The sequence below is a fragment of the Convolutriloba macropyga genome, chromosome 7 (genome assembly GCF_964194025.1).
Source record: "Convolutriloba macropyga chromosome 7, txConMacr16.3, whole genome shotgun sequence".
Lineage (NCBI taxonomy): Eukaryota > Metazoa > Xenacoelomorpha > Acoela > Convolutidae > Convolutriloba > Convolutriloba macropyga.
The window spans coordinates 1,916,969-1,943,331 of record NC_134474.1 but is presented as its reverse complement, the minus strand read 5'-3'; the positions used below and the strand labels follow the sequence as shown (position 1 = coordinate 1,943,331).

The window sequence follows — 26,363 nt, the reverse complement described above, 5'->3', positions numbered from 1 at the left end:
ATCATTACAATGAGGGATATATTTTTGTTTCTTATCTTTCGGTTCTGGTAACACTAATATTTTAGAGTGGATTTTTTTTTCGAACTGAAAGATTTATCAACAGTTACTATAAGGGCTTGCATCTCCGCTCAATTATATAGTTATTCAAATCACATATTATTCGTTTATGAAAATACTTGATGACTAAAACATTGAAATCATTTGAACAAGTACAGAATTTACCCTAGTCGATGTTGAATATTACTATCATTAAATCTTAAGCAAGTATCTTCAAAATTCTCTTTCCGTATTTATTTTCCTATCTAATACTTGAAATTAAGGTTTCAGCAACGTTCTAGATTACAATTTTTGATGAGAAAGAGCCTGTAAAGATAGACATGCCGAAATTTTTGCAACAGCAGTGAGATACAAATAGACGTAATAGAAAAGCTGGTGTAAGACATAGCAAAAGCTGTATTTTTTTCAGATTCTTTGAACATGGCGATATTAAGCAACGTTCCGCTCGGGCCATCAAAAAATAGGCATGTAATTTAATGAAAGATCTTGCAATTTTTCCTCCTACCGTTCTTTCGATCAACTTTCCATTGTACTTCGTCACTTAGAGATCTAAATAGCTCTAAAAATTATGCCTCAGAAAAGACCGAAATTTCGGTAGTTGCCAGACCACGTGACAGTTGTTGGTAACAGTTTCAGCCGAAGAAACGACTGCCTTGAAAGTTCATCGACAGTTTTTTTTTGGACAATATGATGGAAAGATCAAGCGGAGATGTGAGTTCGCGACTGCATGGCGGGATTCTCTACTGCCATATCTGAGAGTATTGAGTGTTTTCACCTATTTAGCTCTTCAATGATAACACGTCAACATCTGAAACTGTCAATTTGACTTCTTAGATTTGTATAACCAAACTAAAACAAACTCAATCTACAACTATTTAATAAAGTTATCGTTATTAATTACACAAAACTCATAAATCGATCGTGTATTCCTAACAACAATTTACTAAAAGACGTTAATTTAGCAAGTTAAAATTTCTCTATATTTTACTCTTTTTTCGATTTGGCAACTACTTACAGGAGTTATTCAGAAATTAAATTAATTGATAATTAGTAGAACATCAAAGGTTATTTTTCAAACTGATGTCAAGCTTCGTTTTCATCTGTTCCTGTTATGACGTCACTGTTTTCTTCAACTGATAGCGAGATGTTGTCACGTGACCCCTGTTGTTCACTTTGTTCGTTTTTTCTCAATTCGGTCACAATTTTCTCCGCGTCTTCTTTCAAGTCAGATTTTTTCTTTAGGATGCTCTTTTTTGGCTCTTTCTGCGGATCAAATGGTTTTTGAACAAGTGTGGCTTCTGAAATAAGAATTACATCAACAATTTATTGCAAAAACGCTGGTTCATTTTAGAAGTTACATTTTGGAAGTATTTATGCGGCTATAGCAAAGCGCATGCAGTTCTCACTCTAATTTTTAGGCAACGCCGAAATCAGAATTTTGGGAATTTTCCACTTTATTATATCTTAGTGCATCACTGCGAAACCCGTTTTCAAGTCTGAATTTGAATTTCTAGAAAAATTCTGATTGACTTTTAAATTCCTCAATCCTATATTGCCCTTAAAAACACACATCGAGATTTAATACACTTAATTTACTTTTATCGTAATATTCGCACCAACAAACAAATAAAATCGTCACATCTGTCAAATATCTTTAATGTTAATCTAAACTGTATGACTGCTTTCGTTCGTTTAAAAAAAGCAGCAAATTACCATTTCTGATCACCATTTTTACAAAAGATCAAAAACCGTGATTAAAATTGCCAATTGACAGTGGATTGAGTTTAGTGCGATTTGCTAACCATTAATAAGAAATTTGATGCATATAATTGGATATACATATAATTCCACTTGAAAAGCTGTCTTGATTTGAGTTTGTCGGAAAAACATCAAGCACGGTCGCTAAAAACGTTCATTAATTATGAAAAATGGTAAAAATTGATCATTTTTTGTCACTTTTGGCCATTTTTTGCTAAAAATTTGACATCCTGAAATCATTTTCTAAGGAGTTTCTCTCTCTCTCTCTCTCTGTTTTGACTGACCTTGATTCTGTTCTATTAGGACACATGAGTCGGCAGTCTTCTGGCATAGAAGGGACTCCATAACACTGTCGTCTGACATTGATTTGAGTTTAGTAGGTCTCCCCACTCCTCTGAAATTCATCCTACCCCCTCCTTCTCCCATTCCAGCTCCAACTCCACTCATCTGACAAAAGAAAACATTACTTTACACTAATTGAGATTTCGAATTTATGAAAAAACGCCCCTGTTAAAAACAGAAGTCAATCTTGTAAAGTTCTCGCAAGTTGTCTAAAAGGGGCTGCTAAATCGTACAAGACTCTTGCAAGAACATTGTTTATTTAAATTATTGGAAATGACCTTTTTTCTCTCAAGATATTTCAAGATTATTGTCGGCGGTCGAACTTATAAAATTCGAGGTGTGGGATACTTCTTTACATAAATTACAAGGTCAGCGATTCTAGCAATGGTTGACGCAAAACCCTAGTCTGGAGTTTGACTTATAAAAAGATTTTCCTCGACTATTAATGAGCATGAAAAGATAGCGTTCAACAGATATGAAAAGCGTATGAATAGACTTTTGCTTGATTTCGGACGTTGTCCTCGACTTTGGCTGGATCTAAAATGAATGTCCTTAGCTTTCGCTCGAAAATATGATTTTTTCTTCTACGGTCCAATAAAAAATATTCATCTTTTGCTCGCATTTAGGCTACTAATACAGAATTTATTCTTCCCTCATTTTCGAAAAAATGTGAGAAATTTATGCTAGCCGAACGTTCTTTTAGATATTTTTTGACTTTTATGAGGGCATCCCCGGCTGTCACGTGTAATATCAGTTTGAAGCTTTCTGCCTCTAGAATTTCACTACTAAAAGAAATATCAAGAATCATCTGTTGTCACCAGTTTTTTTCAAAAAACTCGAGTCGACTCGAGTCAAAAAACGTATGCAACTTTCTTAAATTTGATCTAGCTCTGATCATTTCCAGATAGCCGGCGCATCTTTCTGAAAAATCTAAGAACAACAATTATGTTATATATTTCACACTGTCATTATTTGTGTTTGAAATGCATTAGCAAAATTGCCTTTTTGAAAATAAAAATGTTATCCAAAATTTTGACCTGATTGAATTATCGTTCCATTTTTTCAGTAATAATAATACAAGGCGGCTCTGTAATGTGCAATCGCACATAAGGTTCCGACCCCGCTCATCCACAATTTTGGCATAATTGTCTAGCAAATGAGGAACAGATGGAAAAACACAAAAAATTCAAGTATTTTTCAAAAAAGAAACTGGTGTATGAACGAAATGATAGCATCCAAAGCAAATAACTCAGTGGAAAGAAATGAAGAATTAGGTTGATGAGATATGGTGATATTAAGAAAGCGAGCGAAGACTAACGGCAAAATCAAACAACAGAAACAAACATTAATTACATCAAAAAATTTATGTCCGTTTTAAAAAAACAAAACTTAATAACAAAGTCAAAATAGCGTCAGATAAAACTGATAATAGACAAAACAACTTGTTAACCACCAGAAAAAAAAATGATTATTCAACAGTTCATAATTAAGTTTGGTAACAATTAGACAAAAAAGAACAGAAACCTTAAAGTTAGAAAATTCGCTGAAATTAAAAAAAACAATTAAATTCAAAGTAATGAAAACCATTAGGAATCAACAAATATCCCATAGGTCTACAATAACCAATGTTTTTATAGAAGGGAATTAAGAACTGTTGGTATTCAAATTTTTATGCAGTTACAAAAAGAACAACAATTAGTCAACAGACTAAAAATCAATTAAAACTTGCCAGAAAATGCTTTGGGAGCCGTAAAGCCAAACTATGGCCCCCAAAATATGCTCGATTGCACCTTCATCGAGCAACGATATTTTACTATGTGGCCGCTCATTAATGAAAATAAGCAACAATTAGACAGAAAAGAAAAAAATGCAAAATTATGTAATATTTTTTTTCGAAAAAAACTTATTTCCAAAGAAATAAGAGCCATTAACTACAAAATGAAAAATTTGAATAGGTTCGTGCATTCTTGCAAAGGAAGCCCTTGAGACCTGCAATTATCCAAAATATGTTTTACGTCTACAAAAAGAACGTCGAATATGACAAAAATTAAAAATTCATTTACTTTTTTTGTGAAGAACCCGTGTGGAAGACAGTAAAGTCATAACGAATTCTCTTAAAACATTAGATTTTGTGACACCAATCCCTTTGGACACCTTCCCTTGAATTGTATTATGTGAATTCTCTTTAATGAAACTAGGTAACAATTTGGACCAAAGAGAAAAAAAAGATTATGTAATACTTGTTTTTATCGAAAAAAAATTTATTTCCAAAGATATGAAAGTCATTGATTACAAAATGAAAAAATTGAATAGGTTCGTTTTTTCTTCCAAAGGAAGCCGTCGAGACCTGCCATTACACAGAACAAGTCTTACGTCTACAAAAAGAGCCTCAAATATGACAAAAATCAAAAATTAATTGACTTTTTTTTTGTGAAAAAGCCGTTTCGAAGCCAGTAAAGTCATGAGGAATTCTTTAAAAACATTAAATTTTGTGACACCAATCCATTTCTACACCTTCTCTTGACATAAATAATGTCATCTTTAAACTTTAATTAACGAGACCAGGTAACACACAGACAATAAAACGAACAAAATTGCGAAGTTGAAATGTTTTTTTTTTTCATTTTGGAAAACAATTGTTTTCAAAGTCATGAAAGCCATTATCTATCTTCTAATATCAGATCATCGGCTCATCTGCTCTTCAAGGAAAATCCAATCAAACCGGGTCATTGTACAGGAAATTAAATATGACTAGAAAGACAAAGTAAAACCGACAGTTAAAGACAAAGTAAAAACGACAGCTAAAGACAAAATTAAAAAATTCAAATAAATTCTTCGGAAAGGACTGTCGAAGCAGTAAAGAACCACAATCTATATCGTTAAGGATTTAAATATTATCAATTGTGCGTTATCTTGAATGCAAAAATGTTATATATGAATTGACAATAATGTGATAATTTAACAAAACTAGAAAACATGAAAAATGAGAAAATACCTAAAAATCAAAAAAAAATTTATGAAATCTAGTAGTATCAAAGCCAGAACACCAAAACTTAAGGCGTAAAACCGCAATAAAGACTAAATTTGAATTCATCAGAAAGAAGGTACGCTCTTTGATTGCTGACACTAATCTACAAGTTGACCAAATTAAGAAAAAAATGGAGGCAAAGTTCAATAAGACATTTTTTCTTTAAAAATCAAATAGTTTAAAAGTGGAAACGACTATTAGGTTTCAAGCAATCAACTTGATAAATTAATTTCGAGCTAATTAGGAAGCCAATATGAGCTTTGATTTGAAATGTTCTGTTACTTAATTAATATAAAAAAAGATCTAATTTTTTTTATAGAAAACCGACTGACGACAATCCGAATTCTTTTTGGATTGTAATGGTCCAAGATTGGTACAGAACTATACTGCTAATGCTTATTGTTCATTAGGAAAATTTAACTTTTGGAATGTCATTGTTACAGATATTTTGTTTGTTAAAAAATCAAAAATAAATGCTGCGTTTTTGATAATCAACGAATAAAGTTAGCAAAAGACGACAAAGTTTTATTTACAGAGCACTCTCAACGGAAGTTGAAGTGGAATTATCCCCTTTTTCAATCTACAAAGATTGTGTTAGTGGTGTTTGTGTGTGCAGTTCCTGCGAATTTAATCAGAGTGGACTAAAGAAACCTATTTCGTGCTGTTTTTGATGAATTTTGTGAAATATTTAGCCGGAATTTGTGACAAAAAAAAAATTCAATGAAAATAGCCGACAATACATTTAAACTTAAAATCAACAACATTTTCATCAAAATTTGCGAAATTAGTGGCAGCCAGAAACGACTCTGCCAATTTTTCCAATGAAGAGAGTAAAATATAGCAAAACTTTAGATCATATTCAATTTTATTAAATAGCCGACAATACATTTTGTCTTTAAACGTAAAATCAACAACATTTTCATGAAAAATTTGAATAAATTTTAACAAAATAGGCGAATTTTTAGCCAAATATTCCGAAAAAAGGTGAATGAAATCAACGGAATTCACTCTATTTTCTCGAAAGTTTAAACCTCGATATCTCCCTGTCAAAAACGAAAATCAAAAAAATTTTCAATCCCATATTCTACGGTGGACAAGCTTTCTAATGATACCAGTGTCAACTCTCTACGATGAATATATCGATCGGCCAAAATTGACTGAACAAAAAAACCCATTTGAGTATATAGTTCTTCCCCCCCCTCAAGAGGGGTCGGAACAATTATGTTAGTCATGTTTCTTGTAAGTTGCTTTTATTTTAGAACCGTTTCTGTAATTTTGTTGTTTTCACTTATTCTTTTCTCATAAATCAGTAGGACCAAATTTGGTACCCAAATATGGTTTCCGTAAATATACAGGTATCAGGAAATGAAAAATATATACAGAGAAAGAACAAAAACAGCTTCATTGCTAATTCAGATTAAAGTTGTCGGATTAAAAAAGAAGAGTTAACCGTCCAGCAAAACTAAAGATTCCATCTATGATTACAGGCAGACAAGATTACTTGACAGTCATCTGGTACAAATATCCATACTTTTCACTGCTGTCCGCCATGAGATTCAACAACATGCCACTTGATAGAAATGTCGAAAAACCTTATTGATAATGAATCCTTAAGTTCCAATGAATTAGTAACAACGGATTCAGAAGACATTTTTCAGAATGGCATTATTATATCACAGTTATTTAAAAAAAATTCGGTGCGTAATTTAGGTCTTAAGGAGTTATCGTCAAAAAGACGCCAAATCAGGATTTTGGCTTATTGAAAAATTCTGCACGGATCGTTGTTACAAAAGATTGAATAAATAGAACCAATGTTTGCCTTTTAAACAGTTAAAAGTAGTGTGTACTAATACGATACGTTAAAAAACTACATGCATATTGATACTTTCAAATCAAAATTCTCAAAAAAAAAGAAAAACATTGTTAATTCCTTTGAGTATAAACTATAAAATACAGAACATGGTTTAAAGGCAATGTAGTGTTAAGAAGTATAAATGAAACAAACGTCACATATTGTGAAAGTTTAAAATTGTATTAAATTTACAATGTGCTAAAATATCGACAAATTAAGAGAGATGAATTATAATTGAGAAAAATTTTTAAAAATGCTAATTCTACAATTAACATTTTCGAGAAAAGAGAATATTTTTAAAAATGCTATTCCTCCAATTAACATTTCATGGAAGACTAAAAGACGCCCTAAAACTAAATCAAATTAAGATTGAACTTGAAAGATTTGAGATTAGAAATAAATTCAGAAACCGTTGGGTCTTTTAGAAACTCATTCCAGAAATGATTTTTTATTGTAGTTTTGAGAGCCCGCTTTTTAGGGATATTCCGCCTCAAGGTGAGAGGCAAATCGTTATACCAGTCAATTGCCTTTTTTGAAAAACAGTTTTGCATTATATTTGTTTTTTGGTTTGCTCCAAATGACAGCTTGTTTGTACGGTCAGTCATTTTAGCACTTAGGGTGGCTAACTTGAGTTCATCGAAAGCTGGTAGATCTGCTTTTAGAAGCTTTATAAAATATATAATAACCCGATACTTTATGAGGTATTCTACTGGTAAGATTTTGTGTTTGATCTTGAGATCAGCGGTCCTGTCAAATTTGGATCTATTGAAACATGTCTTTATTCAATTGTTCATCCAGTTCAATTAGAGTAACTCGAATTTTATTTAGAGTAACTCGAAGTGATTTTATAAGACCTGAGAACAGAACAATTGGTTAATGCAGATGACTTAAATCAAGAGCGCTCAGTAAAGCAGATCTAGTTTTTCAGGAAATATATTTTTGATGGAGTAAATGACCTTTATGCCAACAGCCATTTTTCTTAGTACATTTTTGATTTCTTCATCGAAAGAAAGATTACAGTCAATATGAACTCCCAAGTATTTCACAACATTTTTCTCGAGAACTGTACATCCGATAACAACTATTTCTTTGATTTTGTTTCTTTTAGGGGCTCCAAAAATAATTAATTCGGTTTTGCTTTCATTTACATTTAACTCATTTTTCCTGAAAAAGTGAATGAGTTTAGCAATATTTTTTTCAAGATGTAACTTTGATTCATAATTTTTTTTCCACTGCAAAAGATAAAAGTTTCATCAGCGTAATGGATTATATTAGAATTCGCATCAGTATCATCTTTCATATCATTTACATATATGTTGAAAAGCAGTGGGCCTAGCACAGTACCTTGTGGTACTCCACGGTTAAGTGCTATCCAATTTGATTTATACTTCGAGAATTTGACTTTTTGCACACGGTTTTCTAGATAAGATTTTAGAATTGTATTTGCTTGTGCACTAAAACCTAAAATTTTAGTTTTGTGCAGAAGAGTAGGATGTGATATCGAATCAAAAGCTTTAGATAGGTCTAAAAAAGCTCCTGTGACGATGTCTTTTTTATTGAGATCATATCTGATTTTTTCAGTGCAATATAAAAGAGCATCTGTAGTTGATACTTTTTTTCTGTATCCAAACTGTGTTGTTGCAAGCAACTTATTCTTCTCTAAATAAGCTAATATTTGATCTCGGAGAAGGATTTCAAAAATTTTAGCTAGAGCTCCAGTAAGCGAAATTGGTCGATAATTTATTGGATCTTCAGGATCATCTTTTTTGAAGAAAGGCAACACGTGGGCACGCTTAAGGTGGTCAGTGAAGCGTTGTTCAGTTAAGAATTGGTTAAACAAAAAACAGAGAGGTTCAGCTATGTGTTCTCTTGCATCTTTTAAAGCCCAAGCTGGAATGAGTGATGGACCCAGCGGTTTTTTAACATTTAAATTGTTGAGTATATCAAATATCTCCTTGGTTGTCGTATACCTGAATATAAATTAGTTACTGTGGCGTGCCGGATTGTTACAAAAACTGATACTGTTCTTTTTTACCAAAATGTTCACCTAACGCTGAAAATTTATAGTTGAGAAGATTGGCAATATTATTTCCATTGGTCAGAACCGTTCCAAAACTGTTTTTGAGTTTTGGTATTTCTGTCTGTGTTTTTTCACAGTTTTTGATTTCGTTGATAAAATTCCACCTTTCTCTTGCACTTTTTAAGTTTTGAAACACATCTAGCAGAAGCTTTTCATTTTCCTGTTTCAAAACATTTTTGTTGTTATTATTTGATGTCTTTGCAAAATTTTTACTGTGTTTTTTGATATCCATTGTTGATGTAGCGTTAATTTAGGCTTGTCATAGCGTACGAAGACGGTCTTTTGTGGAGCATGCTTTTTAATTACCGTTTCCAATGACGAGCAAAAGTTTTTATACATGATTTCAGGATTTTCTGATAAATAAAATGATCTCCATTTTATCTTTCCAACATCTAGGGAAAAAGCATTTTTAGAGTAGTTTGTTTTATCAAACACAATTTTTTGATAACTTCTTTTTTATTTTTAACGGTTTCACCAATTAAAGTAAGCGTGGCTAAGTGATCACTTTTTAGAATCGAGTCTAGTGTCTGGGAACTAAAAAATATTTCGCATATAACATAGACTATTAGCGACTTCGTTCTTGGTGTTTCTCTTGTTGCTCAAGTTTTATTTGAATTCAGTAAACCGTACGGCAAGATCAGAGTTTCTAGGAGATTTCTTTCATTGCAATAAAAGTAATTAATGTTGTATTCACCTAGTAGAAAAAAATTTTTTTTTCAGTCGCTGCTCTATCTAAACCCAGGGCTAGCTCTTTCAAAAACAAATTTATTAGTTGTTTTTTTGGACAGTAAGCCAAGTTTATCAACGCGGGCTTTTTATTTATTTTACACTCTACCCAAACACTTTCAAAATGGTCTTTTAACATTGTCTCTAGATCATTTCGTGTTTTTGGATGAAATTTTTTCGGAACGAACAAAAGAATACCACCGCCTTTATTTTTCTCTTGAAGATCAGTACGTCAGTCGCATCTGAAGTAAACTAAGTTTTCTGAGTGCTTCGACCAAAAAGGAATATCGTTAACTGATTTCAACCACGTTTCTGAGAAGCCCGAAACACAATTGTCACCTAGGTCAGATAGAAAATTCTTAAGGAGCAACCTTTGTCCAAGCACGCTTTGACAATTTTGATGTAAAAACTTTACTTGATCGTTGTATTTTTTCATTAAGGTGGTAAATTGCGTGTAAATGAGAGGTGGCCTGGGTTTAATTCTACGTCACCTGACAAGAACTCAAATCAAACTATTTCAGCTTGAAACGTCTAATTTTTTCAAAAAAATAGTTGTTCAACATGTTTCTTCGCAAAAATCAACGCCAAGAAAAAAACAACGCAAATATTAGTGGCAGCCAGAAACCACTAACCCTCTGCCAATTTTTCCAATGAAGAGAGTAAAATATAGCAAAACTTTAGATCATATTTAATTTTATTTAATTACCAATTTTTATTGACAAAGGCAACCTTTGAGATCATTTTAGAGCAATGGGTTCTGTTCTCGGCACGTGAGCGCAGTCGTCTATTTAAAATTGGCATTAGCTAACAACGATTGAGTTTGGTGGTCATGATATCTAAATGCAACTAGAAACTATGTCTTCCGTCGATTTTTTTGTTAAAGAAGGAAGTTTGCTTGTGTTGATGAATTCTGCTGGAAAATTCAAGCAGCGCAGAGTCATAGAGTTTTTTTAACAAAATTTTCTCAACTTGCTCGTTTCTTAGCTATTTGATGTTGTAACATATTTTTGGCCGTCCACAAAGTTTACCAAAACGTTGGTTAGTTATTTGGGTTTTGATTTTAAAAAGTATTGAACAATTTATAAACTAATACATGAGAGAAACAGGTGCTGTAAATTCACCGTTTTTGGTGCGTTTTGCCAATAAATATTGTTTGCAGAATGTTAGCAGAATCATAAACATAGCGTATGAATTTAAAAATTATCAGGAATTTGACTCAAGTGGTCGATGAAAAAATCACAATAGTTCATGAAACTTTTCATTGCTTCCATAGATGTTTTAATCAAATCGCGATGCGAAAAGAACAGATAGCTAACATATGCCAAAAGTTTGTTCATGTTCTTTTTATATCACCACTGTTGCCATACTCTATTCTAATACGGCTATCAGGTGGGATTATGCAGCATCTTGTGAGATCTAAAAAGATGGCCGTCGGAATTGGACTAGGTTAGTCGTAAAAAAACACGTTCATTCTCCAGATAAATGCGAAATTACATTCAAATGGGGAAGTGTAATAAAAAATACGAGAGTGAGCCAAAATTATCTTTGAAGACTTAAAATGAAAGTAATACGAATTATGTTTTGATTTTAATTTCAGCCCCGTTCAAATTACCATCCATAGCTTGTCGAGGATCTCCCGGTTAAATTTGTTTTGAATAAGGTTTATATTTTTTGAGATCAAAGTTGGCAGTTTTTTTGTTACTGTTCCGTAATAAAACTCCAATTTTGAAAACACTGTTATCAAAAGTCAGACAACTGGATTGTGAAGGACACTTTTTTCGTTTAACTTGGCTCAATTTTTAAGTTGGGTAGTCTAATCTGTTGTAGGCTTCGTATTTTCATGATGTAGTGTAGGTTCTTGAGATTCAAATCAATTTTTTTAGCAAGAATGTTTTGACTGCCGAGCCCAATTGTTTCTATGATGACATAATTAAAATTTTTGTAACTCCACTTAACAGTATAGAAGAGTAAAGAATATGACTGATGACTATTGCATTCAAAATTAGAAATTTGGCGTTAGTCGGGTACAATGGACTGATTGCATTTTGCAATTTTATGCTAAAAGTCATTTTTCTGAGAAGGTTTTTGAACCCATGTTGCATTGATAGCGTTGAATCTAGGACAATTCCGAGATATTTAACTTTTTCTCTGTTGTAAATTTTGCAGTTTTTCAGAGTAAGCTTTAACGTGTGACTCCTGCATTACAAACTTCTTTCTTTTATTTACTAAATATTTATTTATATACCAGCTGTTGTATAAAAGTAACAGTAAATTATAAATTTACAATAACTTCAGATTTAACAACTGGAAGGATCACCGAAGAGTTGTTCCACTCATCAAGCGGGGATCCCAGAATAACTAAATTGATTTTGGGTGACATCCTAGTAAAGCAAATCAAAAATAGTTCTATTATCGAAGACATAATTATCTGTGAAGTTCTTGAAAAAACATTTAAATTGGGGTTGTGTTATTTTTTTAACGTTTTTGGGAATTAACTTATTACTCATTAAAAGTGGTAACCTATCGTAAGTTTTCGCGTAAGTGATTTTTCCATTTTTTTAGTTTTAAAACTAATTGTTGGCAAAATATTGTCAGCTGTTCGTCTCGTTTTTCCAACACAATGCAATGAATTCTGTTTTCGACGGATTCAAACTTAAATGATTACAATCAAAATAATACTCGCGTTCTCAAGACAAGATTGAAGGGGACACATCAACTATTATAGATAATCTGAAATATTTACCTTGGGTGACTGGCTCTGAGAATGGGCCGCAGAGTAGGACTGTGGAGAGTAATCGGGTCCCCCTGGAATAGTATCCGAGGGTGAGTCATAGGAACAGTGGGCAGAGTGGGTGAACCTCTTCCGGGTGACCTTGATGCTGTCTCTGTTGTGGAACCTAGCACCCGTCCTCAAATTGGATGAAGATGACGATACTGACTTTGAGGATTTGCCCGATTCTCCTTCGGAATCTGTTGACCTGGAAAACATTTAGTTGCCCTAGTCGATTTCACAGTCCCAACTGACATCTGATCAGTTTATATTCGGAACAAACGAAGCACGATATGCTTGCATGGGATAGCCTAGAAAACTGTTCCACGGCACGAAGGTCTGATCACAGGTGGCAGCTAATGACTGACTGATCAGAGGTCACCTTGGTATGAGATGGTGATCAGGGGTCATTGTGACCTATGAACTGTGATTTCTGATTAGCTAAGAGGGAAGTTGCTCATTTTCTCCGAGTGAAACCTCTTTCTGACAAACTCCTCGATGATTTTTGCAATATTTATGTAGGAAAAGCGCTATAATCTCGAAAAATTCAAAGCTCAAAATTGTTAATTAGGAAGTGCGCTGAAATTTTAATGAGGTTCGTACAGAGTCTTCAGAACTCTTCAGCGCGTTAATATAATATTTTCAGTCGATTTTTGAAAAACCTGCACATTTCAATGCTTTTTGAACATCTCTGCACAACCTCCTGTAATGCCTCCAACAGCTCAAGCTGAGTCTCGAACATGGGTCTAAAGAAAAATACCAACAGATTCATGAGAAACCACTTTTTCATTCAATAGCCACTTCTTCAAGTCATAGGTAACAACTTTGACGGGCAGACTTATGTAAGAAGAGTAATGTGTGAATGGGCTTACAGGCACAGGGAGAGGAGACATAATTCAAAAATTTATATTTTTCTACTTTCTACCGCTTTTTTAAACAAATTTATAAAAAGAAAGTGGAAAAATTGAAATTTTTGAAATTATGCGTCTCCCCTCCCCTGTGTCTGTAAGCCCATACACATATTTCAAAGAAGTGCCTTCAAAACACGCTGAATTGGTCTGAAAAAGGGACTGAAATTGCAGTCAAAAATCGACTACTTGAGGAAAATTTTTACCAATAATTAAAAAAATTCTAATTCAAAACCACTCATTAGCGTTAGTTTGTTGAAAAAACAAAAATGCAAAAGCACCAACTAAAAACAAACAATTCAAATCGTTTGTTGCGCTAGCAAATTTTCACGGAAGAATGATATTTTGCAACAAAAGTGCTACCACTGAATGACATGAGAAATAGCAACTTCTCAAGGAGAAAAATGCAACAAACAATTTGAAGATATAAAAACAAATTATGTGCTTACCCACTGGTACAGCCTTGAATTTTGCAAAAAAAGTTGTCGGAACTACTGAGGCCTCTGAAAAGGCAATTGGCGGGGTTCTTTCTTAAGGAGGACATCCAGTAATATATGTCTCGAGAAAATTGACTCCATTGGTGCGAAACTACGCAAACATAGAGAGTGAAAAGCATTGCCAATTGTCTTTGCGGCCACATTGAAAAATTTCTTCTTGGAAGACGATTTACCCTCAGACAGACCACATGCCACACAAAGATCTCGTTGCACCAGACGAGGGGATCCCAAAAACTGCATCAGCTAGAATCCCAACATGGGCAATAGCTGCAATGGGTTTCGACTTTAAATTGAACTTTATACCAAGAGAGAAGATACCCCACAATGATGTTTTCAGCAGAGTAAAAATTGACGAAAAAATTCCGACAACGATCGAGTGTGCTGTGCAATCAAAAACATCAACATCTACTTCGCTCAGAGTGATTTTGTGACCCAAGCCGAAATCAAAACTGAGCTTGGAACAAATATACTCGTCCAGGACATAATGAAACGATTCAAAAGCGGCAATTGGAAACAATTTTCAGAAGCGGTAAAAAAATTCGAACAACAGAAAGATGCACTGACTTTACACAATGGATTCATCTTCAGAGGTGATGTTCTTTTCATTTGATCCAAACTATGGCACTTGGTTTTGGCAAGAACGCATGACACGCATCTTGAGAAGAATGCAACTGAGGCATCAGTCAGAATGGGAGTATGGTGTAATGAAATCACCCAGGACAATCAACATTTTTTAAATCAACTGGCGAAGCCTAGAAAAAGAGTCTCTATGTGGCCAGAAGCCGACGTTTGTGTACGTATCCACATGAACTGGGGTTATGATAAGGACCAAGGCAGAATCTCAGTTTTTGTCGACGCAGGTTCAGGCTGGGTAGAAGCTTTCTCAGCGGAATTAGAATATCAGAAACAGTCAAAGTATATATTAGTCAAATCTTTGCAAGATTCGGAAAACCAAAAACTTTAGTGTCTGATAATGGTCCTGAAATTGTAGGTGTTGACCTTACACTGTGGTATGAATCACTGCGAATAAAGAAAATGGAATCACCTGTCTATCATCCAAGAGCTTATGGACTAGCTGAAAGAGCAGTTCACACAACGAAGCGTGCGCTTCAAGCGTGGAATCCCAATCTTATTTTGTCATTTGGAGCATCGAATATGACACATCGAAAAACTTCAAAGATGAGGGGAAAATTTTCGGTTGAACTACTTCTGGGTATAGTGAGACTACCAGCAATAGCAGATTTCGACGTGTGCGAACTCATTCTACTCATGGCCAACGAAAAGACGAAGACAGTTCCTTCAATTTTTATCATCAGGAAGGGCTTGAACATCTTTCATACAGCCCGAAAACTCAACGCGCACTATCCTAGTGAGCGAAAAGCAATTTGCAACACCAGACGAGACAAAATTAAAATGGAACCACCAGAGGAGAAGACCATAACTCAATCAGAACCACGAGTTTAGAATACAGATGTGGGATCGTTATATTAAGACGATGAGCAGATCGTTACATTAAGACGAAGAGCAGATCGTTACATTAAGACGAAGAGCAGCAACAACCGGAATTATCAGATCCTCCAAGCACAACAATAGAAAGTAGCAAACAACCCGACACATTTGGAGAACCGATACTAAATAATTTGCCTAAAAAAAGAGGAAGGACGTGTTGTTATCAAAGGAACATCAAAATTCTTAGAAGTTATGTTTATTGAAGTTTCAAAAAAACAAAGAAAAGTATTCCTGTTGAAAATTTCTGCTATGTCGATACGTAATGGCCACAAAACTAAACTCGATTCTAATTTCGATCTGAAGCTATCATTATCTTATTGACCTATCAATCGAAATCTACCACCCATAGACACTTGATTCCAACATCCGCCGAACTCCAACTAATGAACTCGATTGTAACAAGGCCAATTTTGGTTCTCATGAAATGTTGATGAACATAGAATATCACCTCCGGGATTTGGAACTAACACTGATGACATGTCAATCCAGTAACATTTTTTAGCTGATCTAAAAATATTTTCTGTTTTTTTTTGCATAGAAAACTACTATAAGTACGAGCTAAATTTTGCATATTTTCAGATCTAAATGTTTTTGAAATTCAGTTGATTGAAATGTTTGACCAGTGTTATTCAACAGGACAGTGTCCGTGAACTTCTAACCTACCAGACTTATTAAATGGGCATTTCCTTTCTATCTTTTATTTTGGAGGTTTTCTCGATAAATTGATGCCGCCGGATATTTTTCGAGAGAAGATGAAAGCCGAGTGCTGGAGTGGGTTTTGTTGTCACAGAGACGACTGATTGAGTGAGAGAAAGAGAAAGCGAGCTTGTTTTTTTTCTGGATCGGATGCTTGGTTTCAAATTATATTCAAATATGACCCCATCAATCTATAAAAAGCCATGAATTGAATACATTTTGGTATCAAACTATTGGACTATATGGTATATTCTATCTAACTTGTTTAATTCCCCCAACATATTTTTCAGTACAGACATAAAAGGAGTTGTTAGGGTTCTATTTTTTCAGCCTGATTTATTTAACCCCTATTCTTTAAGCCCGTACATAATCACCCCTCAATCATCTAACCCCGCAATTTGTTCATCCCGGAAAAAGTTTAACACATAAAGTTTATATCTATTTCGGCGACCAAATGAACAGTTAGCAAAACTAAAACTCAAACAAAACCCACTCCAGCATTCGGCTTTCATCTTCTCTTTGAAGAGAAGATGAAAGCAGAGTGCTGGAGTGGGTTTTGTTGTCACACAGACGACTGATTGAGTGAGAGAAAGAGAAAGCAAGCTTGTTTTTTTTTCTGGATCGGATGTTTGGTTTCAAATTATATTCAAATATGACCCCATCAATCTCTAAAAAGCCATGAACTGAATACATTTTGGTATCAAACTATTGGACTATATGGTATATTCTATCTAACTTGTTTAATTCCCCCAACATATTTTTCAGTACAGACATAAAAGGAGTTGTTATGGTTCTATTTTTTCACCCTGATTTATTTAACCCCTATTCTTTAAGCCCGTACATAATCACCCCTCAATCATCTAACCCCGCAATTTGTTCATCCCGGAAAAAGTTTAACACATAAAGTTTATATCTATTTCGGCGACCAAATGAACAGTTAGCAAAACTAAAACTCAAAGGACTTAAATAGCACAAAACTTGCAACAGCTTGCGTTTGTTTGAAATCAAAGAATATAGACAAAACTGCTTTTCAAAACAATATCTCACCTCTTTTATGTTGCAGTTTGATTTGAACCAAAAAAAATTCAAAACTGTCCCTGTCTAGAAGATGAAAGAACCGGTACTTTTCAAATGAAAGCTTTTAAGCTAAATTTAAATACCTATCTAATTTTTTAAATCCTAAGATAAAACATGAGCTAAAATTTTAAAACGTTTCTGAGCAGACATAAATTAGCATTTGAAAACTGAATTTTGCAGAAATTTAACCGTGTGTTTAACAAAATTTTCAAAGAAAACCAGATTGATGTTTTTGCTAGCAGCTACGCTGTGCATGTTCCATATCTAAATGTTGAAAAACTCTGTTCCCAATTAGGGTTTCCATCATAGGCTTAACTTCCGGGATCAAATTCCCTTGTGTGTCACGATATGAGGCTTCTTAACTCCGTGAGGAAGCAAGGATGTCGCCAAATCATAAAAATTCAGATGGATTTCAAATTTAAATTAACACGAAAACACAAACAGGATGATGTTTTAAATACACAACTAAGTCAAACTGGCAATGACCCTGAAAAATTGAATATCAGCTTCATCCTTTTAAATCTCTATCAAGTTCCGCACTTTTCCTTTTAAGCTCTCTTACCTCTTCTTCTTTCGGTACTTTTACTTGGATGAGACATTCAAAAAGTTTAGCTTTTGCAACGCAGCGTTTTTATGCAAGTTAGCCAAAAGTTTCCAAACTCCGGGGTGGGATCCGGTGAACAGGGTTTTTATCCAATAATGCAAGCTTCAACAGCATTAGTTGTTCTTGTGATTCCCTCAATGACTGCGTTTTTTATTCCAAATTTTTGGGAGAACATAGGAGGGCGGTTAATTATTAGACACTTAATATAAAATGATTGGAATTATAAATAAATCTTGTCTAATTTCTCAATATCTAAGCTATCTAAATGCTGTTGATTAGTTATTTCTTTCACAATTATTCAAAAGAGTTTTCTAGTTCCTCAATTTTTTGAAATCTAGAGCAAGGATCCTTTAAAATGCCAGGGCCGCTTCTTGATTTTCGGACACCAGCTTTTTTAGTCAACATGCTCCAGTTTTCCTTACAAAATTCCTGGTTAAATGGAATTAGCAGCCCAATAGCATTGAAGCTGCTGGGTTTTTGGAAGGCATTGATAATGGGTCCAGAGGACGTCAGTTACCGGTAAAATCGCGGAAGCTACGGCTACTGCTGGCTTTAAGTCTTCACTCAATGCTTTGATATCTTTTAAAACTTTTCGTGTGGCCCGCTTTCCAATCGATGCATTATGGCTGTGCTCACTGTTTACAGGAACATTTTTTAGCTGATCTAAGAATTCTTTTCTGTATTTTTTTTGCATAGAAAACTACTATAAGTACGAGCTAAATTTTGCATATTTTCAGCTCTAAGTGTTTTTGAAATTCAGTTGATTGAAATGTTTGACCAGTGTTATTCAACGGGACAGTGTCCGTGAACTTCTAACCTATCAGACTTATTAAATGGGCATTTCCTCTCTATCTTTTATTTTGGAGGCTTTTTCGATAAATTGATGCCGCCGGATATTTTTCGAGAGAAGATGAAAGCCGAGTGCTGGAGTGGGCTCTGTTGTCACACAGACGACTGATTGAGTGAGAGAAAGAGAAAGCAGGCTTGTTTTTTTTCTGGATCGGATGTTTGGTTTCAAATTATATTCAAATATGACCCCATCAATCTATAAAAAGCCATGAATTGAATACATTTTGGTATCAAACTATTGGACTATATGGTATATTCTAACTTGTTTAATTCCCCCAACATATTTTTCAGTACAGACATAAAAGGAGTTGTTAGGGTTCTGTTTTTTTCACCCTGATTTATTTAACCCCTATTCTTTAAGCCCGTACATAATCACCCCTCAATCATCTAACCCCGCAATTTGTTCATCCTGGAAAAAGTTTAACACATAAAGTTTATATCTATTTCGGCGACCAAAGGAACAGTTAGCAAAACTAAAACTCAAAGGACTTAAATAGCACAAAACTTGCATCAGCTTGCGTTTGTTTGAAATCAAAGAATATAGACAAAACTGCTTTTCAAAACAATATCTCACCTCTTTTATGTTGCAGTTTGATTTGAACCAAAAAAATTCAAAACTGTCCCTGTCTAGAAGATGAAAGAACCGGTATATTTCAAATGAAAGGTTTTAAGCTAAATTTAAATACCTATCTAATTTTTTAAATCCTAAGATAAAACATCAGCTAAAATTTTAAAACGTTTCTGAGCAGACATAAATTAGCATTTCAAAACTGAATTTTGCAGACATTTAACCGTGTGTTTAACAAAATTTTCAAAGAAAACCAGATTGATGTTTTTGCTAGCAGCTACGCTGTGCATGTTCCATATCTAAATGTTGAAAAACTCTGTTGCCAATTAGGGTTCCCATCATAGGCTTAACTTCCGGGATCAAATTCTGTTGTGTGTCACGATATGAGGCTTCTTAACTCCGTGAGGAAGCAAGGATGTTGCCAAATCATAAAAATTCAGATGGATTTCAAATTTAAATTAACACGAAAACACAAACCCGATGATGTTTTAAATACACAACTAAGTCAAACTGGCAATGACCCTGAAAAATTGAATATCAGCTTCATCCTTTTAAATCTCTATCAAGTTCCGCACTTTTCCTTTTAAGCTCTCTTACCTCTTCTTCTTTCGGTACTTTTACTTGGATGAGACATTCAAAAAGTTTAGCTTTTGCAACGCAGCGTTTTTATGCAAGTTAGCCAAAAGTTTCCAAACTCCGGGGTGGGATCCGGTGAACAGGGTTTTTATCCAATAATGCAAGCTTCAACAGCATTAGTTGTTCTTGTGATTCCCTCAATGACTGCGTTTTTTATTCCAAATTTTTGGGAGAACATAGGAGGGCGGTTAATTATTAGACACTTAATATAAAATGATTGGAATTATAAATAAATCTTGTCTAATTTCTCAATATCTAAGCTATCTAAATGCTGTTGATTAGTTATTTCTTCCACAATTATTCAAAAGAATTTTCTAGTTCCTCAATTTTTTAAAATCTAGAGCAAGGATCCTTTAAAATGCCAGGGCCGCTTCTTGATTTTTGGACACCAGCTATTTTAGTCAACATGCTCCAGTTTTCCTTGCAAAATTCCTGGTTAAATGGAATTAGCAGCCCAATAGCATTGAAGCTGCTGGGTTTTTGGAAGGCATTGATAATGGGTACAGAGGACGTCAGTTACCGGTAAAATTGCGGAAGCTACGGCTACTGCTGGCTTTAAGTCTTTACTCAATGCTTTGATATCTTTTAAAACTTTTCGTGTGGCCAGCTTTCCAATTGATGCATTATGGCTGTGCTCACTGTTTACAGGAATAAGTTGGCCATCTTGTGTAAAAGCGGAAACGCGGCACCTGTAGCTTTGAAAATTTGAGCAAATCCAGGCACTGATAAATCTTAACATAAAACTCATGACTTTATGGAAAACAGTTTTTTTCGGAAGAAATAGTAAACTCAAAGTCGGGAGTTATTTTGCTGGTTTCAAAATCCAATGCAACAAGAGATGTTCTAGAGTTCCATCCACTTTTTAATTGGTTTTAATTTTCCCATTAGGTGCTAGATATGATAATTAATTCATTCATTTTAATAGTTTTGCTTTAAACTATTGAGTCGGTAATTCTATGTCCTTGACAATTATGATCAATGAGTTTGAAGATGGAAGCTCTGGTGAAATGATTGTGATGTGTAAAATATACTCACACCTCTATCATTCCACCCTAATTTTAATCCCTGCTAATGGGACTAAAACGAATTGACTGAGGCCTAATTATCCTTATTTATAGGAAGCTTAAAATTGGGGTGAAACAATATAGGCGTTAAATTAATGAGGGGTAAAATCACTTAGGGGTTAAAAAAATTGGGATTAAAATATCGGGGGCTAAAAGAATAGGCGTGAAAAAACAAGACAGCATTGTCAGATTTTTGGTGTCAATGAACGAGAAAACTGATTGACTTGTACTAGTAAACAATGGATTTAAATAGATGATATAATAATAAAAACATTATGAATTGTAAAATATATACTCTAAAATGCCTTTTCTGAACTTTCCACAATCTAGCGCAACAGATCTAAAATCTAAGTAGAGATCCCATCGCATTGAGATCCCGTACCGAATCTCTAGTGTAGATCAGAACTGGAGCAGGATAATTCCAGCGTTAGGAGCGCTATCAGAGCTGAAAAAGAGCTCTTCATAGTACGATACCTCTACTCTCTGGGTCTTGTCTTAACAGAGTAGAACACAGAGTAAGTCCATTCTGGAAATTGCATTGACAGAGTAGAAACCCAGAGTAGGTCTACTCTGGAGTCTGTCTTGACAGAGTTAATCACAGAATAAACCAAAATATTTTGCTATAATATATTTATTTCATATAAAATGATGATTGAATTATTAAATTTATCTGAAGAAAAGACAATTCTAAAATTATTGCAAATGAAAAAAAAACCAACCGCTGATTTAAAGAAAATTTAGTATACCGTTAGTGCATGTTTCTGACTCAAGGGATGAGCTTAGATAGCTTTCCATAATATTAGTCATTTTAATCAAATTTTCCTTCTTAAGTGGACCAGCATTTTTTTCAGCTGGACCCTTTTGGTTCTGATCAAATCCATCAGACACTAGATGTACCTCTGATCAGAATGTTGCTTTTTTGTTGCCTCTTAGCAGATCCAACATCCCTGAGCCAGCTCTGTCAAGAGTTGTCCCAGAGTAAGCTTGCTCTGAGCCAGCACTGCCGAGAGTTGTCCCAGAGTAGGCCTGCTCTGAGCCAGCTCTGTCAAGAGTTGTCCCAGAGTAGGCCTACTCTGGGACAACTCTGGCAAGAGTTGTACAAGAGTAGGCCTGCTCTGGGCCCAACTCTGTCAAGGATAGCCCAGAATAGGGCTACTCTGGGAGCCCAGGATGAGGTCCAGACCGAAATGGCCTCTGATCAGACAATCCCAGACAAAACTGACCTCTGATCAGACCGCGCCAGACTGGTTTGACCTCTGTTCAGACTAGAGTGCGCTCTAGAGTGTGCGCTTAGAGTGCGCTCGAAAACTCCCTCTGATCAGACTATTGTGCGCTCGAATGTCACACCCTGATCAGATAAGTGTGCGCTCGGATCCACCTCTGATCAGACTGAAGTGCGCTCGAAATCGCCTCTGATCAGACTGAAGTGCGAACGAAGTCGCCTCTGATCAGACTGAAGTGCGCTCGAAATTGCCGCTGATCAGACTAAAGTGCGTTCAAAATAATCTGATCAGAGAAAGGATCTGAACATGAAAAAATCTCTCAATATTGTTATATATTCATTTCATGAAAATTGATGTTTTCAAAAAAATATTCAACTAAGGAAAAACCTATATTAAAAGTATTGCCAATTAAAAGAAGTGCCGGAAAAACAATTTGTTGAGTATGCCAATAATTCATGTTTTTGACTTAATAGATGAACTTAGACAGTTTTACATAGTAATGTCTTGATCTACAGCTTAATCCCAAGCTTTTCAAAAGGGGACCGGCAGTTGCTATCAGCTGGGCCTCGTGTTTCTGATCAACCCATCAGGCTCTCGGTGGGTCTCTGACCAGAATGCGTCTGTATTGTAGACTCTTGGAAGAGACAGCCTCAGTCAGCAAAACAAAAACAAAAAAAATTGAAAAAAAATTTTGCTCGAATCGGCCTCTGATCAGACCAGTGTGCGCACGAATCGGCCTCTGATCAGACTAGTTTGCGCTCAAAATTGCCTCTGGTCAGACCGTCCCAGACCGACGTGACCTCTGATCAGACAAGATCAAGACCATTGTCCAGACAAAAGTGCGCCCCAAGTCTTCTCCAGACCATGTAATTCGAGCGCACCGAGAACATGTGTGCGCTCAAAGATGGTCCGATCAGAGGTCACTTTGGTCTGGCCACCTCGACCTGGGAGCTCTTCTGCCAAGAGTAACCACATACTTCTACTCTGGGGCTACTCTGTCAATTGTAAAAAGTGATCCGATCGGACTCTGATCTAGCTCTGAGAGTTTCCCTGAATTTAGTCTGTTCCAGTTCTGATCTGCTCTGGAGGTAAAGTACGGGATTCTGTCCATACCTTGACGTGTGTAATCTGCCTCTGCAGAGAATCTTGATGTTTCCTCTCTTCAGCTCTTTTTGCACCATATCAACTTCTGATGAGTTATCAGCAGTTGTTGGAATTTTGTCACTATCGCTATTTTGTTGATCAGGAAAATCATTGTTTGTCAAATCACAAATTTGGCTATTGTGATTTGGCTTCTCAGCCATTTCAAAGTTTCAAGCTTTGGGTTCTCGTGGTGTGAATGGTCTGTTTCTGTAAAATAAATAAATTGTTACGCAATTTATCTCTTGGGGAACAAATTTGTCAAAGATTTGCTTCAATTTTTCAAGATATCTTAACAAACTTCTTGCGTGGCATCATCGAATAACTGGATAGATTATAGCTTGTAGGAAAAATAGCAATTAATAATTATAGGAAAAGCTAAACTGAGAATATTTAATGTTTCTAGTTATAATAATCTATCTACTTATTGGAAAGGTTGTAAATGTCATTAAAAACAGAAATGACTCTAGGCTGACGAGAAAAAAAACACAGACAAAAATTGTAAACAAATAGTTGAACTGCTGAAGCAAATTGGTAATGACAAGACTGAAAAAAAAAACAGAAGATATTAATCGAAAACCACGTGGTTTTATCGAGAGAATAAAATGAAGGCGATATTTAATGTAATGAGGCTTTTAACAGCAATTTGAAGCAATAATTTCAGTGCTTAAAACAAATGAGTTTAAATGGAATTTTTTCTGTCTGATTATTTCTGATCAATAATATATACCTCGCATTTTCAATATCGTTCCCAAGCAATACATCAAAACGTTTCATGGAAATATTTTACGCCGAGGAAAAATTGGAGCTTGATAGGTAATAAGGAAACGGGAAAATAATAAAAATGAACTTTGTTAGTTTAACAAAGGTGAATTTCAAACCCACAAAAGAGGAAATGGGTTTTCTTTGTTTCACTTATTGCTCAGGTCTTTTTTACCCGATTGAGTATTATATGTTGAGCAGGTAGCAACAATTGGTGGGCAAAATGAGAACGGTATCCTGTTAAAAATGAGGTTATAGGCTGCTTAATTGCCCTCTAGTTGCAAAATGGCGTCATAATTATTAAGAAGTAAAAAAGTAAACACTAAACAGTTATCAGAAATGGATTGTTTTGACAGGCAACGGAGATTAAAAGTTTAGCAATATGGAAATATTTTATAATTTCTTCCTGATCAGAACTTCTAATTACAAAACTGTGAAAACTACTTAAAGTGTAGTGTTGCAATTAATTAATGTAAAAAAAAATTTTTGCAGCCCACCAATTTGAAAAAAGCAGCTAAACTTTTTTAATGTTGTCGGTTTTGAGATTATAACTGCTTCAAGCGTAAAACATGGCCTAAAAAGTGTTGCCGTGTTGGCACAAAAATGTCGTTTTAGTATAATTTCCTCCCCACGCTGATTATAATACTTGTATTTCCCTGGGACCACCACCCCGCACTTCATAAGACACAAGGAAGAAAATAGCAAAAAAGTACAACATCTAACGTCGGTCAGGAAATAGAAACGATATTTTAATGTACTTTCGGTGTTAAATGACACAAGTCTGCTTTAGAAGAACGCTTTTTGAGGGGGTAAAACACAGTCCCCTTTAATATATCACTTTTTTCCTGTACCCTCAAAACAGCGTAAAACCAGATTAAAGCGCCCGCCAAAGTGAAAAATGTGAAAAATACTCCTTAAAAACATCTTTTACACTCATCCCTGCCTTTTCCTCAAAATGACAAACATTCGCTACCCATACCCTCAATTAAACCCCCCCCCCCCTCCCTCCCTCCCTCCCTCCCTCCTTCCCTCCCTCCCTCCCTCCTCGCCCGGGCCCCAACTCTTTCGCCCTTCTTTCTCCAAACAAGCATACCCATCTCTCAATTATACGCCCTTTTTTCATACCCAAAAACCAAAAGACGCAAAACGCGGGTTAAAATTCACGGAGTGCAAATGCTAAACAGACTTTATTACCGTGGCCTATTAAAATGGGGCTTTTATTTTTAATAAAAGGGAGATAAAAAGTGGTTAAAATGGGAAAAATACCAAACTCAACTAGGAAAAAAAGACTTTCAAGCTTTGAGTTTTCTCATTACTATTTTTTCAGACGAGAGCAAGGAAATTCAAATTTAGCTATCTTGCATAGTCGAAAACCTTATTAGACGAAAAAAATGCGGCATTGAGTTTGACCACCAGTTTTTTTTTACACTAACCAAGCATGAAAATTTGATGGCCAAACTGCACCATCTTGAAGTGAAAAGATAAAAATTAATTTATGGGACGATAGATATGGAATATTATCTATAATGTATAATTATCAATAATATTATTAATATTATGTTAGAAAAAATGGTTGCGAATATTTTTTTTAATAAAACATGAATTAAGTTTGCATTAGATTTTTGATCCGTTGTAGACAAAATTTCTATGACGTAGTTTGACTTTCATAATTCATAAGACAGAATTAGGGTTTAAAATATAGTTTGAATGTCGCCTACAAGAGTTATAAGTCTAGCTTGGTTAAAACTTGATGATAATTAATAGCTTCAACACAACGAATTATGTGACATTTTTATTTCATCAAACTAGGACTTGAATCGTTCGATTGAGTTTTGAGGAAATGTTTTCTGCCTTAATAAACTCACAAATTTAGGCTAAATAGGCAAACAGTTGATGGCGAACGCGACTGTTCTTGCAGACTCAGTTTTCATACTTTTTAACGAAAGGAAGAAAAGTTCGATTATTTCCGGAAGGCACAGACGGAAAATTGAGAAACACAAAATTGATCGCTGTTCATTAAACCGACGCCATTTGCGACTTTTAATTTGGCCAGCAATCCATAATTATTGACATACTTTTCTGCTATATGATGCTCAATTAACTAACTTTATTCCTACCCGAAAAAAAATATTTTGTTAATGTTTTTTTGTTTTTAATTTTGGCCTTCACCAAACCGCGGAGGAAGCTATTGAGAGCACGTGTGCTGGCGATTTTTTT

The 26,363-nt window shown here is 34.8% G+C and overlaps 1 protein-coding gene across 1 annotated transcript; it reads right to left on the bottom strand.

Annotated features, from left to right (window-relative positions):
* Positions 1-858: 858 nt before the first annotated feature.
* Positions 859-24,853, bottom strand: LOC142342035 (uncharacterized). The gene is made up of 4 exons (XM_075393205.1): positions 23,358-24,853; positions 12,587-12,821; positions 2,100-2,262; positions 859-1,355 (listed from the first exon to the last, which is right to left on the bottom strand). Exons 1-4 carry the CDS (start codon positions 23,546-23,548, stop codon positions 1,141-1,143), a joined length of 804 nt encoding a protein of 267 aa, XP_075249320.1. The 5' UTR covers positions 23,549-24,853; the 3' UTR covers positions 859-1,140.
* Positions 24,854-26,363: the final 1,510 nt, after the last annotated feature.

Bases quoted from the DNA above. Each gene is read 5' to 3' on its own strand.
- LOC142342035 (XM_075393205.1), bottom strand. From the start codon at position 23,548: ATGGCTGAGAAGCCAAATCACAATAGCCAAATTTGTGATTTGACAAAC. The intron at 2,263-12,586 runs GTAAATATTTCA...TTCTTTTGTCAG, and splicing joins CTCAGAGCCAGTCACCCAAG to ATGAGTGGAGTTGGAGCTGG. The intron at 1,356-2,099 runs GTCAGTCAAAAC...TTCTTATTTCAG, and splicing joins CCTAATAGAACAGAATCAAG to AAGCCACACTTGTTCAAAAA.